This window comes from Pangasianodon hypophthalmus, chromosome 12 (genome assembly GCF_027358585.1).
Source record: "Pangasianodon hypophthalmus isolate fPanHyp1 chromosome 12, fPanHyp1.pri, whole genome shotgun sequence".
Taxonomy (NCBI): Eukaryota; Metazoa; Chordata; class Actinopteri; order Siluriformes; family Pangasiidae; genus Pangasianodon; species Pangasianodon hypophthalmus.
The window spans coordinates 25,681,333-25,698,832 of NC_069721.1; the positions used below are offsets into that span (position 1 = coordinate 25,681,333).

A 17,500-nucleotide genomic window follows, 5' to 3' on the forward strand; every position below is an offset into this window, starting at 1 on the left:
CCCTATACAGTGCTATTGGTAGTATACACTATATGTAAAATACTCTGCAATACTCTCAGTATACTACACTATATCCCTATCGACCCTACGAGCAGAAACCGGAATTTACGGGCTTTGTTGTTTACTTATTGCCGCAAAGGTAACCTGAAACACATTTAAACATACTGTGTGTGTGTGTGTGTGTGTGTGTGTGTGTGTGTGTGTAGTCGTGGTGATCCAGAACAGTGAGTTACTGAGTGGCAGTATGGATAAAGGCACGCTGGGTTCAGGGTCAAAGAACAATATCTTCTACATCCTGCTGAGAGACTGGGGTCAGGTGGAGGCAGCTGACGCCATGAGCCGCCTCGCCCGAGTCGCACCCACATACCTCTGTAAGAATCCTGTGTGTGTATCTTAATATGTTAGTGTATGTGTATGTATGTATTGCTCTCTGTGATTGTGTGTGTGTGTGTGTGTGTGTGTGTGTGTGTGTGTGTGTGTTGCAGCTAACCGTGGGTTCTCCATCGGGATCGGGGACGTGACCCCTGGTCAGGGTCTGCTGAAGGCCAAACAGGAACTGCTCGATGCCGGGTACAAGAAGTGTGACGAGTACATCGAGGCCCTGAATACAGGAAAACTACAGCAACAGCCGGGTTGTACAGCTGAGGAGACGCTGGAGGTAAAACACACACACACACATACACATCCCATCTCACACACACATACACATCCCATCTCACACACACACACACACACATCTCATCTCACACACATACACACACATCTCATCTCACACATACACACACATCTCATCTCTCACACATACACACACATCTCATCTCACACACATACACACACATCTCATCTCACACACATACACACACATCTCATCTCACACACACACACACACATCCCATCTCGCACACACATACACATCCCATCTCACACACACATACACATCCCATCTCACACACACATACACATCCCATCTCACACACACACACACACACATCTCATCTCACACACATACACACACATCTCATCTCACACACACACACACATCCCATCTCACACACACATACACATCCCATCTCACACATACACATCCCATCTCACACACACACACACACACATCTCATCTCACACACATACACACACATCTCATCTCACACACACATACACATCCCATCTCACACATACACATCCCATCTCACACACACACACACACATCTCATCTCACACACATACACACACATCTCATCTCACACACATACACACACATCTCATCTCACACACACATACACACACATCTCATCTCACACACATACACACACATCTCATCTCACACACACATACACATCCCATCTCACACACACACACACACACACATCTCATCTCACACACACACACATCTCACACACATACACACACTATTCCATGTGTATTTGTGTGCATGTGATTGATTTATGTATTTATTTTTGTGTCTATGTGAATGTATGTCTTTAATACCACACAGACATAAAAACATTTATCTGCATGTCAGCGTAACCGTATATGATCGTGTGTCTGTGTGTGTGTGTGTGTGTGTGTGTGTAGGCGCTGATCCTTAAAGAGTTGTCAGTAATTAGAGATCACGCTGGCAGTGCGTGTCTGAGAGAGCTGGACAAGAGCAACAGTCCACTCATCATGGCTCTGTGTGGCTCGAAAGGTACACGACACTCTCCGCTCTACCGCCACTACACGACACTCTCCGCTCTACTGCCACTACACGACACTCTCCGCTCTACTGCCACTACACGACACTCTCCGCTCTACCGCCACTACACGACACTCTCCGCTCTACCGCCACTACACGACACTCTCCGCTCTACCGCCACTACACGACACTCTCCGCTCTACCGCCACTACACGACACTCTCCGCTCTACCGCCACTACACGACACTCTCCGCTCTACCGCCACTACACGACACTCTCCGCTCTACCGCCACTACACTACACTCTCCGCTCTACCGCCACTACACGACACTCTCCGCTCTACCGCCACTACACGACACTCTCCGCTCTACCGTCACTACACGACACTCTCCGCTCTACCGCCACTACACTACACTCTCCGCTCTACCGTCACTACACGACACTCTCCGCTCTACCGCCACTACGCGACACTCTCCGCTCTACCGCCGCTACGCGACACTCTCCGCTCTACCGCCACTACGCGACACTCTCCGCTCTACCGCCACTACGCGACACTCTCCGCTCTACCGTCACTACGCGACACTCTCCGCTCTACCGCCACTACGCGACACTCTCCGCTCTACCGTCACTACGCGACACTCTCCGCTCTACCGTCACTACGCGACACTCTCCGCTCTACCGCCACTACGCGACACTCTCCGCTCTACCGCCACTACGCGACACTCTCCGCTCTACCGTCGCTACGCGACACTCTCCGCTCTTCCGCCGCTACGCGACACTCTCCGCTCTACCGCCGCTACGCGACACTCTCCGCTCTACCGCCGCTACGCGACACTCTCCGCTCTACCGCCGCTACGCGACACTCTCCGCTCTACCGCCGCTACGCGACACTCTCCGCTCTACCGCCACTACGCGACACTCTCCGCTCTACCGCCACTACACTACACGACACTCTCCGCTCTACCGCCACTACACTACACGACACTCTCCGCTCTACCGCCACTACACTACACGACACTCTCCGCTCTACCGCCACTACACTACACGACACTCTCCGCTCTACCGCCACTACACTACACGACACTCTCCGCTCTACCGCCACTACACTACACGACACTCTCCGCTCTACCGCCACTACACTACACGACACTCTCCGCTCTACCGTCACTACGCGACACTCTCCGCTCTACCGCCACTACGCGACACTCTCCGCTCTACCGCCACTACGCGACACTCTCCGCTCTACCGCCACTACACTACACTCTCCGCTCTACCGCCACTACACTACACTCTCCGCTCTACCGCCACTACACGACACTCTCCGCTCTACCGCCACTACACGACACTCTCCGCTCTACCGCCACTACACTACACTCTCCGCTCTACCGCCACTACACTACACTCTCCGCTCTACCGCCACTACACTACACTCTCCGCTCTACCGCCACTACACTACACTCTCCGCTCTACCGTCACTACGCGACACTCTCCGCTCTACCGTCACTACGCGACACTCTCCGCTCTACCGCCACTACACTACACTCTCCGCTCTACCGCCACTACACGACACTCTCCGCTCTACCGCCACTACGCGACACTCTCCGCTCTACCGCCACTACGCGACACTCTCCGCTCTACCGCCACTACGCGACACTCTCCGCTCTACCGCCACTACGCGACACTCTCCGCTCTACCGCCACTACGCGACACTCTCCGCTCTACCGCCACTACACTACACTCTCCGCTCTACCGCCACTACGCTACACTCTCCGCTCTACCGCCACTACGCTACACTCTCCGCTCTACCGCCACTACGCGACGCTCTCCGCTCTACCGCCACTACGCAACACTCTCCGCTCTACCGCCACTACACTACACGACACTCTCCGCTCTACCGCCACTACACGACACTCTCCGCTCTACCGCCACTACGCGACACTCTCCGCTCTACCGCCACTACGCGACACTCTCCGCTCTACCGCCACTACGCGACGCTCTCCGCTCTACCGCCACTACGCGACGCTCTCCGCTCTACCGCCACTACGCGACACTCTCCGCTCTACCGCCACTACGCGACACTCTCCGCTCTACCGCCACTACACAACACTGTACTACACGACACTCTCCGCTCTACCGCCACTACACAACACTGTACTACACGACACTCCCGCTATACTATCGCTGTACTGCACCGTTCCACTGTACCGCTCTGACATTAAGTTTTTCTAGTATACATTTTTCTGTTTGTAACTCGTTTCTTGAATAAATGCCTCAATTACAGTAGTAGAAATAATTATGATATTTAATGGTGACATTCTGTTACAGGCTGTGCCTTTTATTAGTTTTATTAATTTATTTAAATGGATTAACAGATGTTTAGCTAGCCCCTTGGTAAACTTATATAAAAGCCGATAACTGAAAAAAAAAAATTTGATATTTGTTATTTTATTTCTGTCAACAATTGGTTGAGCAACAGACCATTCAAAACAGCTCTATGATAAAAAAAAAAAAAAAAAAAAAGTGGGCGGCGCCGAGCGGTCTGAGCGAGCGGAGTGTATGAATTACACACACACACACACACACGCACACTCCGCTCCACTCACATGCTCTATGTACTACACAGTACTATCACTGCACTGTGTCTGTACAACACCATGGTGCTATATTCTCCCTCCTCTATACTATACTGTACTCCACATAGCTATGAGTTAAGAGCATCAGTTCCCTCAGCATGGAGTTTATACCGTATGTACGCTTGTGTAGACCTTAAGCCATTTCACATTACTCTAAAATACTCCACTCTACTTCTGTACTCGCTTTGTGCTGCCACTGTATCGCTACAAAAACACTACAAAGCACACAATACTACAGTGCAGATACTACTACTAATATTAATACTCTCCCTCACCCTCTCAAACTGTCTGTCTGTCTGCAGGCTCCTTTATTAACATCTCTCAGATGATAGCGTGTGTGGGTCAGCAGGCCATCAGTGGCTCTCGAGTTCCCGATGGATTTGAGAATCGATCGCTGCCGCACTTTGAGAAACACTCAAAAGTAAGAACACACACTTGATCATATGATCATATGATATATCATGTGTATATATATGTAAGGTGAAACATCCAGGGTAACAGTGAGAAATGAGCAATGCTAATAGTAATGTGTTACATTTTTGTAAACACATGAGGGCCTTTCACACCGCTTTAGTTCCAGAACTAAATTTACGGTACTAAAGTACTGGGTGATTTTGCGTGAACTATTTCCCAGTACCGTTTAAAGGGCTGCATTCGCACCGACAGCGGGCACTAGGAAGTGACGTAAGCCGGTCGACAGCGACGTCATTTGTGCGCGGTGTTCAACAACGGAAACAAAGAAGAACAACGTAAACAGCCGGAGGATGGAGGACGCTGTGATCGGAGCCGTGTTTCTGTTGTGTCTCGCGTCCATCTATCGCTGTTCTCCATACTTGTGGAATAAGTCGACACTACAGTATGTTTACACGGCGTTTTAAATCATGGCGTGTGACGGCGTTTTCGTACGCGTTTGGCCAATCAACGTCTACTTACGTCACGGATAGTACCAGTTGTGCTGGTTAGACCCTGCTCCGGAGTAGGAGCTCATTTGGTTCTCGAAAAAGGCAGTCGGTACTAAAATCACACCCAGTTCCGGAGGTGCGAAAACACCAAAAAGTGGGTAGTTCCACAATTAGTTCAGGTACTATGAAAAGGTTCCCGCAGTGCGAAAGGCCCTATTAACCCAAAAAGGCTAGTTTGAGAGCTAGCTGGATGAACGGACTAGAAAGTGAGAAGGGAAAACACGTCCTGCGCCTGAGTGTTCAGTCACGATGGATAAGAGATGTGTGGGACGTTTTGTTAAACAATATCTAATTAAAAGTTACGGCTTTCACCCGAACAGCACACACTACATTTATTCACTAATTAAAATGTCAGTGATTATAAGTTGTGAGGTTGATTTGAGTGTGACAGCATTAACGGAGGATAGTTAGTGTAATAACAGTGTACTTTTTTTAGTAATTAACTAATATCTGAGAGAAATGTTAATATTCTAGTGATATTTCTGTATTATTTTCATGGTTACTGTCTTTTCTTAAAGGCTAATAATAGCTTATGCCTTGTGTCCATGTTTCCCAGTTACCTAGCAACCACATTACACTCACGGCTAAGTTGTTAAATTTGTGATATTGTGTGTTTGTGTTACTGTATAAACACATGGTATGGTTTCTGTAATGAAATAATTCTTAAAAACAAAGTGATTTGTGTAAATGTTTCATGATTCAGCTCTGAGACCTGATTAAGACCTGAAACAGTTTTGTTAGTTATTAATCTTTTACTCTGTACACATTGGGGTTTTGTGTGTGTGTGTGTGTGTGTGTGTGTGTGTGTGTGTGTGTGTGTGTGTGTGTGTGTTTCCAGCTTCCCGCAGCTAAAGGCTTTGTGGCAGACAGTTTTTACTCGGGTTTGACCCCCACTGAGTTTTTTTTCCACACTATGGCTGGCCGTGAGGGGTTAGTGGACACGGCGGTGAAAACAGCAGAGACCGGCTACATGCAGGTACGTGTGTGTGTGTGTGTGTGTGTGTGTGTGTGTGTGTGTGTGTGTGTCTGAGTGAGAGAGAGAGAGAGAGAGAGTGAACCACAACAAACACAAACACACAGCAGAGCTAGCTAAACATCTTATATAATCATCAGCAGGGGTGTTCTGTTGGGTTTAGGGTCTCTCTGTGTGTTCTTCTCGCTCTCGGCCCTGTGTGTGTGTGTGTGTGTGTGTGTGTGTGTGTGTGTGTGTGTGTGTGTGTGTGTGGTCAACAGAGAGAGAGGAATTACACTTGAGAATAAAAACGGTGTTGGACAACATCCATACCTTTTAAACAGTCCTGTTTATGATCAGTTATTTGTCATTATCGCTTTTGCAGTAACACAGCTGTTCCAGAGTGGACACGCTTGATGCTGTGAGTCTCAGACTGACGAGTGTGTGACGAGTGTGTGACGAGTGTGTGACGAGTGTGTGACGAGTGTGTGACGAGTGTGTGACGAGTGTGTGTACAGGTTGTAACTGTAACTGTCCCAGTGAATTTTTTTCAAAGGTGCAAAATCACTAAATAATTTAGGGGAGGGTCCCTCAACTGAAAACGACAAAAACACAGTAGGCCATTACAAAGTGTTTATATAATAAAGGCAATCCACAGATCGCTACAGCATATGCACGAAAAACAGTCAATAGTCTTTTCTGAGTGCAAAACAACCGTTGCATTTATCATTCATCAAAATAAAGGAAAAAAAAACGGATCTGGTGCAATGAATATTCGTCTCTAAGCCAAAGTATGCCCTGAATCTGAATACTGAAGTCCTCGATGATGATGGTAGAAGGTGAAAAATAATCCAGTAGTCCGATAGCAAGAGTATCACAAACAATCAGCAATCCGAGTTTCCTTAAAACTGGCGTGTTGCAGTTCTTTTTTTCTGATTTATCCCGCGATGAACACAGTTTTGATGAAGTTATTTCTTAGTCCATTGATGAGAAGTCAGGGTAAAGAAGAAAACGGAGAGACAGAAACAAAGAGTTCTTCTAAAAAAAACAAACAAACAACTAGTATTAACATTTAACAACAACAACAAATTTCACCACTAGTTAAACTATTTACAAAGAAAGTGCAGAGTTACAGCACAAAATAAACTGATACACGATTTACACGATTGAGCTGAAAACCAGTGAGGTTATGTAAGTGAGAGCCATGCTTTCTCTCAACCAAACAGGTTTGTCTTACTCTACTGCCTGCATCCATTTTATCCCTTAACACAGAAAATCCTATAGGGCCCCCTGGAGCACAGTAGAGGAACTACAACAAAAAACAACAACAACGTAGTAACCGCACTATGTTCAGTTACAAGGTGAAGGGATGAGAAATGGACAGATTATGGGTTACACTGATAGCGAGATACCTAGATGCGAGCTGAAACCCTATTCAGGAGGGATTAGTTTCCCAGGTGGAGGAGTGTAATGGAATTATTGCCGCACTAGCGCGTGTCTAGAGATTATTCTCCCTCCTGTAAACTGAGCAGTAGGAATAACTCCAGCTAATATAAATCCCGTCTGAGCGGACATTTTCTATCGTCTCTCACCTAAACAAAAAGTTTAAAAAAAGCAGAACAGTAAAATATAGGTGACGTTTGAGACGTCAGAGAAGCGACGCTTCTGGAGGTTTTAGGCACAGGACAGAATACAGATGTGTTATGGTCATGTGACCTAATGATCAAACGTGGCCACGCCCCCTACAGCAAGCGCTTATAGTAAAGATCAGAGAGATCAGTGTGGATTAAAATGAAGTGTGTAGTGAAGACACGCCCATCTCTGAGACCATTTATACTGTGTAAATCGATCAGAATTACTACACACCTACTCTATTATTAACACTACTGAACACACACACACACACACACACACACACGTCCTTCATTACTAACGCTACTGAACACACACACGTCCGCTGTGACTAACACTACTGAACACACACACATCTTCCATTACTAACGCTACTGAACACGCACACACACGTCCTCCTTGACTAACGCTACTGAACACACACACACTTCTTCCGTGACTAACACTACTGAACACACACACGTCCTTCATTACTAACGCTACTGAACACAAACGTTGTCTGTGAGTAACGCTGCTGAACACACACACACGTCCTTCATTACTAACGCTACTGAACACACACGTTGTCTGTGAGTAACGCTGCTGAACACACACATGTCTGGAAAAATGAATCCCTTTCAAATAATGCTTAAACTTGTGTCTAAATGAGCAGTGATTTGAACCGTGTGTAAACAATCCCACTGATCAGCATCTTATTTGCATATTATATGCATAGCCACGCCCCAGTTTGCCCCATTTGCATAATGTTTGCATGAAACCTGCACATTGTTACTGATATCGCCACATCTCACATCTCAAAAAAAGTTTCCGTTCTTGTTTGTGAATCTGAATCATCGTAACGTTCCGATCATTTTAACTTATCGCTGTCTAGAGAGAGAGAGAGAGAGAGAGAGAGAGAGAGAGAGCGATGCTCGCTCTACCGCTTTAACGATCTAATGATTACTTTGAAATTTTGAGAAACTCTGTTGTATTTGTGGTTGTAATTCACCGTTGCCATGGTTACGTGTGACCTGACGGACACAGGCGCTCGCTGTTTGTAAAGCCGAGTGGTGTGATGGTGCAGGTGATGTTTGTGTAGTCGCAGTGTGCTCCTGAATGACACACAACCGAGCGTTCATTAGTGTGTTTCTGTCCACCTGATTGTTAAAACTTAATATTAAGTTACGTTTTAACAATAATATTATAAGTTAATAAATAATAATAATAATAATAATAATAACACACAAACGTACAAGGCGAACATTTCTTTCATCATGACTTGCACACAGATTGTGAGTAGAAATGATTTATTAGCACAGGAAAGTCCAGAGTCTTATATTTATATTAATTCTGTTTTAAATTGTTATTATGTGCATATTTGTGGGGTTTTTTTTGGCAGCTTTGTACTAACGTGCACATTTCCATCTTGTGTGTATTTGCATATTATGTGTTGCATATATTGTGTGTGTGTGTGTGTGAAATAGTAGATATGTCAATAGTGTGGTAAATAACTGCAGTGGTAAGTGGAGGAATATATTGACTATAATGTGCCTGTATTAAGTTTGAATGCATTTGTAATGTATTCAGTGTGTATCTGTAATGTTTATAAATTAGCACACTGATAGACTGTGTGTGTGTGTGTGTGTGTGTGTGTGTACACAGAGGCGTTTGGTGAAGTCTCTGGAGGATCTGTGCTCTCAGTATGACCTCACCGTGCGCAGCTCCACCGGTGACATCATCCAGTTCATCTACGGAGGAGACGGACTCGACCCCGCTGCCATGGAGGGCAAAGACGAACCGCTCGAGTTCAAGAGAGTGCTGGATAACATCCGGGTAACACACACACACACACACACACACACACACACACACACTCACGCGCACACACACACACACACACACACACACACACACACACACGCGCACACACACACGAGCACCTAACAGCCGTCTGCTATACACCTGCATGTAAATTGATGAACAGGTAGAACAGGACAGATACAGTAATGAAAGACAGATACAATACTGAACAGGTGGTTAGATGGATGGATAGATTGACAGGTAGATGGATGGACAAGTAGACAAATGGACAGATGGACAGTAAGGATGGACAGATGGACACCTTATCCCACACCTGTCCAACACTTTTCCAGCATCTGCCCAAACACCTGTCCCGCACCTGTCCCGCACATTTTTAACACCTGTCCAACATCTGTCCAGCACATTAACACCTGTCCCACACCTGTCCAACACATTTCTAACACCTGTCCAACATCTGTCCAGCACATTAACACCTGTCCCACACCTGTCCAACACCTGTCCAACACATTTCTAACACCTGTCCAACATCTGTCCAGCACATTAACACCTGTCCCACACCTGTTCTGCACCTGTCCAACACATTTCTAACACCTGTCCAACATCTGTCCAGCACATTAACACCTGTCCAACGCCTGTCCAGCAATTTTCCAACATTAAAATGCTAATTAGATAAATATTGTAGTGAAAAGAGAAAACCCTGATGTTTGTCTGTGCTTGGCTCCGCCCCCTGTAGGCGGTCTACACCTGTGCTGATGAACCTGCTCTGAGTAAAAACGAGCTGGTGCTGACCGCTGACTCCATCATGAAGAGGAACGACTTCACCTGCTGCAGAGACACCTTCTTACAGGTACACACACACACACACACACACACACACACACACACACACACACACCTTTCCTCTGTGTAGCATAGATGCACTGATATAATGAACAGATTGCAAGACAAACTTTATAACACTTTGTAAGCTGCTGTATAAGTCACAGGAAGTGTGTGTGTGTGTGTGTGTGTGTGTGTGTGTGTGTGTGTGTGTGTGTGAGAGAGGTTGATTTACTTTCACAGTCGTAAACAAATCCTCATGTGTGTGTTTTTCTCATTTAAAGACAATGACTGGTACTGGTGCTCAGAGGTTTACAGAGGTAGAGGGTCAGCATGAGAGTGTGTGTGTGTGTGTGTGTGTGTGTGTGTGAGAGCATGATTAATGTCACTGTGCTCACACACACGCTGAAAATCTTACTGAGTACAGCATGTTGAGCTAATGCTGTTCATATCGAACTTGACTCCTCAGCTCTGAAGGTGTGTGAGTGTGTGAGTGTGTGAGTGTGTGAGTGTGTGAGTGTGTGAGTGTGTGAGTGTGTGAGTGTGTGAGTGTGTGAGTATACGCTACATGTCCAGCATTATTCTTCTAGCCTCAGTGCAGCTCATTACCGCAGTATTGAAGTGTAATATTTCATTATTTCCTAATTATCTGTGATCTGGTGTAGGCGATGTTTGGAGTTTGAAGTCTTGGTGCAGTAATGAGTTCACACTGGGTGGTGGCAGTGCTGTGTGTGTGTGTGTGTGTGTGTGTGTGTGTGTGTGTGTGTGTGTGTGTGTGTGTGTGTGTGAGAGAGAGAGAGGACTGGATTAAAATAAGTAGCTGATAATAAGCATGGCTGTGTTTCTGTCTCGACTAATCAGCTGGGTTTCTTTTTTGTTAATGTTCTTTTGTTCTTTTATTTCTTTAATGCTAATTAGGGGATTTGTCCCATGTTGCTATAGCGATAACGACGCAGTTTCCCCCCTTACACATATTTAGTCGACAAACTAAGACGTGTTTGGTGTGTGTTTGCCTCGTTACTCTTACACAGTGCTGAACTAGAGGCTATAAGCTTCCTACAGCAATCCCTTAGCTTCAGAACAGTCAGTGTATGCGAAAGTTTGCGCTTTTGTCGTTTATTGTGTTATTAGTGTAATGTAATAGTGCAGTAAAAACACCCTACACTCTATTCCCTACTCCCTGTTCCTGGACTGAAGGGGCTGGACTGAAAACACACACACTCCACCTGCTGTTACTCCTTATGTTTACATTTACAGCAACTTATATTGTCAGTCTTTTGCACTTCTGTCATCTGAGTCACTTTTTTATTAGTACTGTGTGCTGGTCAGCGCTGCACTGTAACTCACCGTGCCCATTGTCTGTTTTGATGGTATTGCGCTGTCCTGTGCCGTCTGCACTCTGCACTTTATGTAAATATGTGTAATGTCTCCTGTAGTTCTGTGTTGTTTATGTAGCTCCATGATCCTGGAGGAACGTTATTTCATTTCACTGTGTACTAACTAGCTGTACAGGGTTGAGATGATAATACAGATACGTGACTTGACTATTCCCTAAACCCTATTCCCTATTCCCTAAACCCTATTCCCTGCACCCTATTCCCTGCACCCTATTCCCTACACTCTTCACCCTACACTCTTCACCCTAAACCCTATTCCCTGCACCCTATTCCCTGCACCCTATTCCCTGCACCCTATTCCCTACACTCTTCACCCTATACCCTATTCCCTAAACCCTATTCCCTACACTCTTCACCCTATACCCTATTCCCTAAACCCTATTCCCTACACTCTTCACCCTAAACCCTATTCCCTACACCCTATTCCCTACACTCTTCACCCTAAACCCTATTCCCTAAACCCTATTCCCTATACTCTTCACCCTAAACCCTATTCCCTAAACCCTATTCCCTAAACCCTATTCCCTATACTCTTCACCCTATGCTGCACTAGATGTTTTCTGCTAGTGAATATGGTGTGAAATTTGCATGGACTTTGTGTTTGATTGGGAAATTTAAATTGCTGTTAAATAAATGTGTGTGTGTGTGTGTGTGTGTGTGTGTGTGTGTGTCTAATTTTAGGAAATTAAAAAATTTATCAACAGCGTGGCAGAGAAAATCAAGAAGACCCGAGACAAGTACGGCATAAACGATAATGGATCCACAGAGGTACGGGTGTGTGTGTGTGTGTTTGTGTTTGTGTGTGTGTGTGTGTTTGTGTTTGTGTTTGTGTGTGCATGTGTGCGTGTGCGCATGTGTGTGATCAGCTCTTTATTTTTTTGTCCTTCAGCCTAAAGTTTTGTACCAGCTGGACAGAATCACGCCCACACAGCTGGAGAAGTTTCTGGAAACATGCAGGGACAAGTACATGAGGTAGTGTTAGTGTGTGTGTGTGTGTGTGTGTGTGTGTGTGTGTGTGTGTGTGTGTGCTGATTGGTGTTTATTGTGTACAGAGCTCAGATGGAGCCGGGCTCGGCCGTGGGCGCTCTGTGTGCTCAGAGTATCGGTGTGTGTTGGGGTGTGTGTTGGGGTGTGTGTTGGGGTGTGTGTTGGGGTGTGTGTTGGGGTGTGTGTGTGTGGTGTGTTGATTGGTGTTTATTGTGTACAGAGCTCAGATGGAGCCGGGCTCGGCCGTGGGCGCTCTGTGTGCTCAGAGTATTGGTGTGTGTTGGGGTGTGTGGTGTGTGTTGGGGTGTGTGTGTGTTGGGGTGTGTGTGGGGTGTGTGTGTGTGTGTGTGTGGGGTGTGTGTGTGTGTGTGCTGATTGGTGTTTATTGTGTACAGAGCTCAGATGGAGCCGGGCTCGGCCGTGGGCGCTCTGTGTGCACAGAGTATCGGTGTGTGGGGTGTGTGTGGGGTGTGTGTGGGGTGTGTGTGGGGTGTGTGTGGGGTGTGTGTGGGGTGTGTGTGGGGTGTGTGTGGGGTGTGTGTGTGTGTGTGGGGTGTGTGTGTTGTGGTGTGTGTGGTGTGTGGGGTGTGGGGTGTGTGTGTGTGTGTGTGTGGGGTGTGTGTGTGTGTGGTGTGTGTGTGTGTTGGGGTGTGTGTGGTGTGTTGATTGGTGTTTATTGTGTACAGAGCTCAGATGGAGCCGGGCTCGGCCGTGGGCGCTCTGTGTGCTCAGAGTATCGGTGTGTGTGTGTGTGTGTGTGTGTGTGTGTGTGTGTGTGTGTGTGTGTGTGTGTGTGTGTGTGTGTGGGTGTGTGTGTGGGTGTGGGTGTGGGGTGTGGGGTGTGGGGTGTGTGTGGGGTGTGTGTGTGTGTGTGGGTGTGGGTGTGGGGTGTGTGTGTGCTGATTGGTGTTTATTGTGTACAGAGCTCAGATGGAGCCGGGCTCGGCCGTGGGCGCTCTGTGTGCTCAGAGTATCGGTGTGTGTGTGTGTGTGTGTGTGTGTGTGTGTGTGTGTGTGTGTGTGTGTGTGTGTGGGGTGTGTGTGGGGTGTGGGGTGTGTGTGTGTGTGTGTGCTGATTGGTGTTTATTGTGTACAGAGCTCAGATGGAGCCGGGCTCGGCCGTGGGCGCTCTGTGTGCTCAGAGTATCGGAGAGCCTGGAACCCAGATGACCCTGAAGACGTTCCACTTTGCGGGTGTGGCGTCGATGAACATCACGCTGGGGGTACCCCGCATCAAAGAAATCATCAACGCCTCCAAGAACATCAGGTCAGACTCACACACAATTCAAATAAAAAGAAAACATTATCCCAATCCTCAGAGACAGTTCTACAGTACACAACATCTCTCACAATACTGAGGTTGTGTTACGTTTAAAAAGAAACCTCTTCAATAATACTTTGTCTAAAAAAATCATTTATTTATTTTAGTTTGTAGTAAATAAATGGATGAATGAATAAACAAAAATAAGTAAATATTTTACACTGAAAAGGAGCAAAAACTAAAAAATTAACGTCATTTTAACATTTTAACCTGAAGTTAAAAATGTTAACATCAGCTAATGTGTAATTAATTTATTTAATTAAAAATATCGCTTTTTAAACTAAAAGAAGTAAATTAATAAAAAGATATCCATGGTATAATAATCTAGAATAAGAATATCAGGTTATGTTAATTGACTTTATGTGAATATAGATATTTATATTGCTTTATAAAAAAATGAAACAAAAAGTTTAAATCCATTAATCGTTTTTCTTTTTTAGAAAGATATTATTGAAGAACTTTTTAAAAAATCTCTTGCTAAAACTAAGTCAGTGTTTATTATGGCTGTGAGGAAAGCGGCTCACGGAGGAAAAGCTGTAACTAGCAGTGTGCAGAACTAATTAACCAAAACTAGCGGTGTGTTTGAGAGCTGTGGTGAAACCTTTACAGCGCCGCTCTGAAGGACTGAAGCGCTGGAGTAAAGAACATGGACAGCAATAGACAGAAACACATCTCAATCTTTGCCACGATTGTTCCGTTCTGCACCTCACCTCCATCACCAAACATCTGGACCTGTTCATCACTCATCAGTTCCTCTCTAAACTCCTGCAGTCCAGTCTTTCCTTTAGAACAAGTAACTTTTGACCTCCTAACTGTTCTGACCTTGCACAGCTGGACGCTTGTGAGAGCCGCTGTGATGTTCTTCAGCTGTTGATGTAGTTAATGCAGATGTGTGAGAGCTGCTGTTGGGGTTCCTCAGCTGATGTAGTTAATGCAGATGTGTGAGAGCTGCTGTTGGGTTCCTCAGGTGATGTAGTTAGTGCAGATGTGTGAGAGCTGCTGTGATGTTCTTCAGCTGTTGATGTAGTTAGTGCAGATGTGTGAGAGCCGCTGTGATGTTCTTCAGCTGTTGATGTAGTTAGTGCAGATGTGTGAGAGCCGCTGTGATGTTCTTCAGCTGTTGATGTAGTTAGTGCAGATGTGTGAGAGCTGCTGTTGGGGTTCCTCAGGTGATGTAGTTAATGCAGATGTGTGAGAGCTGCTGTTGGGGTTCCTCAGGTGATGTAGTTAGTGCAGATGTGTGAGAGCTGCTGTTGGGCTCCTCAGCTGTTGTAGTTAGTGCAGATGTGTGAGAGCCACTGTTGGGTTCCTCAGGTGATGTAGTTAGTGCAGATGTGTGAGAGCTGCTGTGATGTTCTCCAGCTGTTGATGTAGTTAGTGCAGATGTGTGAGAGCTGCTGTTGGGTTCCTCAGGTGTTGTAGTTAGTGCAGATGTGTGAGAGCCACTGTTGGGTTCCTCAGGTGATGTAGTTAGTGCAGATGTGTGAGAGCTGCTGTGATGTTCTCCAGCTGTTGATGTAGTTAGTGCAGATGTGTGAGAGCTGCTGTTGGGTTCCTCAGCTGATGTAGTTAGTGCAGATGTGTGAGAGGAAGCGGTTAGAAGCAGGCTTTGTGCTGAACTGACCTGAGCGAAGGCTCTCAGGATGTGATCAGGACACAGCCGGAGAGCATGAGGGCGCTCGGGATGTGATTGGAACACACCCGTGCAGCTCTGGATGTTCTCGGATGCGGTTTGAGACACGCCCCTGAAGCAGAGGGCATTAGAGATGCGATTAGCGTGTGTTCGGGATGTGAATGAGACACGCCCCCTGCTACAGTCAGGTCAGGTCCTGGCTGTGAGAGAAAAACAGCTACACCCCTGGAAATGACAGCAGAGTGGAGAGAGAGAGAGATATATACATACAGCTGGATTAGAGATGAACACAGTCAGAATGAACAGATCACATCTTCTAAACGGAGACGAGTAGAAGCAGCACCGGGCTGGTCACAGGGGCAGAGAGGGAGTCGCGCTGAGAGCCGAGATCACCACAACATCGACCTGAACCGGTACTTAAACATCAACCTGAACCTGAATCTGAACCGGTACTTAAACATCAACCTGAACCTGAATCTGAACCGGTACTTAAACATCAACCTGAACCTCAACCTGAACCGGTACTTAAACATCAACCTGAACCTCAACCTGAACCTGAACCTGAACCTGAACCGGTACTTAAACATCAACCTGAACCTGAACCGGTACTTAAACATTAACCTGAACCTGAACCTGAACCGGTACTTAAACATTAACCTGAACCTGAACTTGAACCGGTACTTAAACATGAATATGAACCTGAACTTGAACCGGTACTTAAACATGAATATGAACCTGAACCGGTACTTAAACATCAACCTGAACCTCAACCTGAACCTGAACCTGAACCGGTACTTAAACATCAACCTGAACCTCAACCTGAACCTGAACCTGAACCTGAACCGGTACTTAAACATCAACCTGAACCTGAACCGGTACTTAAACATTAACCTGAACCTGAACCTGAACCGGTACTTAAACATGAACCTGAACCTGAACCAGTACTTAACCATTAACCTGAACCTGACCCTGAACCTAAACCGGTACTTAAACATGAACCTGAACTGGTACTTAAACACTGACGTGACGCCGGGTTCCTGACTCTGATACGCTGCAGTGTGACGCACAGGCCCCTCATTAGGAGCACTTTTAGGAGCATTTATTATTATTATTATTATTATTATTATTGTTGTTGTTGTTGTTGTTGTTGTTGTTATTATTATTATTTCTCATTTCATTTCCTCCGCCCTGACAGCACACCGATCATCACTGCACACCTGGACACGGAGGACGACGCAGACTTCGCCCGGCTGGTGAAGGGCAGGATTGAGAAGACGCTCCTGGGAGAGGTAATGAACACCGGAGACTGAAACCGGTTTGGATGGAGAGAATTATGTGAAAGATGTCAGCTGCAGCACACTGATCATCACTTCCAGCTCCTGACCTGCACGTTCCTCAGGACTCAGTGTAACACACACGCGTCTAATACAGGGGTGTGTGTGTGTGTGTGTGTGTGTGTGTGTGTGTGTGTTTTAGATCTCAGAGTACATAGAGGAGGTGTTTCTGCCTGATGACTGCTTCATCCTGGTGAAACTCTCACTCGAGAGGATCCGTCTTCTCAGACTGGAGGTAACACACACACACACACACACACACACACACACACACACACACACACACACACACACACAAAACATTCGCGCTCTCATTGTATCTCTCTCTCTCTGTCTGTCTCTCTCTGTCTCTCTC

At 46.3% G+C, this 17,500-nt stretch overlaps 1 protein-coding gene across 1 annotated transcript in view; it reads left to right on the forward strand.

The window, feature by feature from the left end:
* The window catches only part of polr3a (polymerase (RNA) III (DNA directed) polypeptide A), a 30,944-nt gene that overhangs the window by 8,917 nt on the left and 4,527 nt on the right, over positions 1-17,500 (forward strand). Inside the window, 13 exon segments of the mRNA XM_053238751.1 lie at positions 207-371; positions 486-658; positions 1,576-1,687; positions 4,611-4,729; positions 6,109-6,246; positions 9,496-9,666; positions 10,388-10,501; positions 10,758-10,793; positions 12,552-12,638; positions 12,760-12,842; positions 13,954-14,124; positions 17,007-17,100; positions 17,288-17,380. Of these exon segments, the coding sequence (XP_053094726.1) occupies positions 207-371; positions 486-658; positions 1,576-1,687; positions 4,611-4,729; positions 6,109-6,246; positions 9,496-9,666; positions 10,388-10,501; positions 10,758-10,793; positions 12,552-12,638; positions 12,760-12,842; positions 13,954-14,124; positions 17,007-17,100; positions 17,288-17,380 (1,556 nt within the window).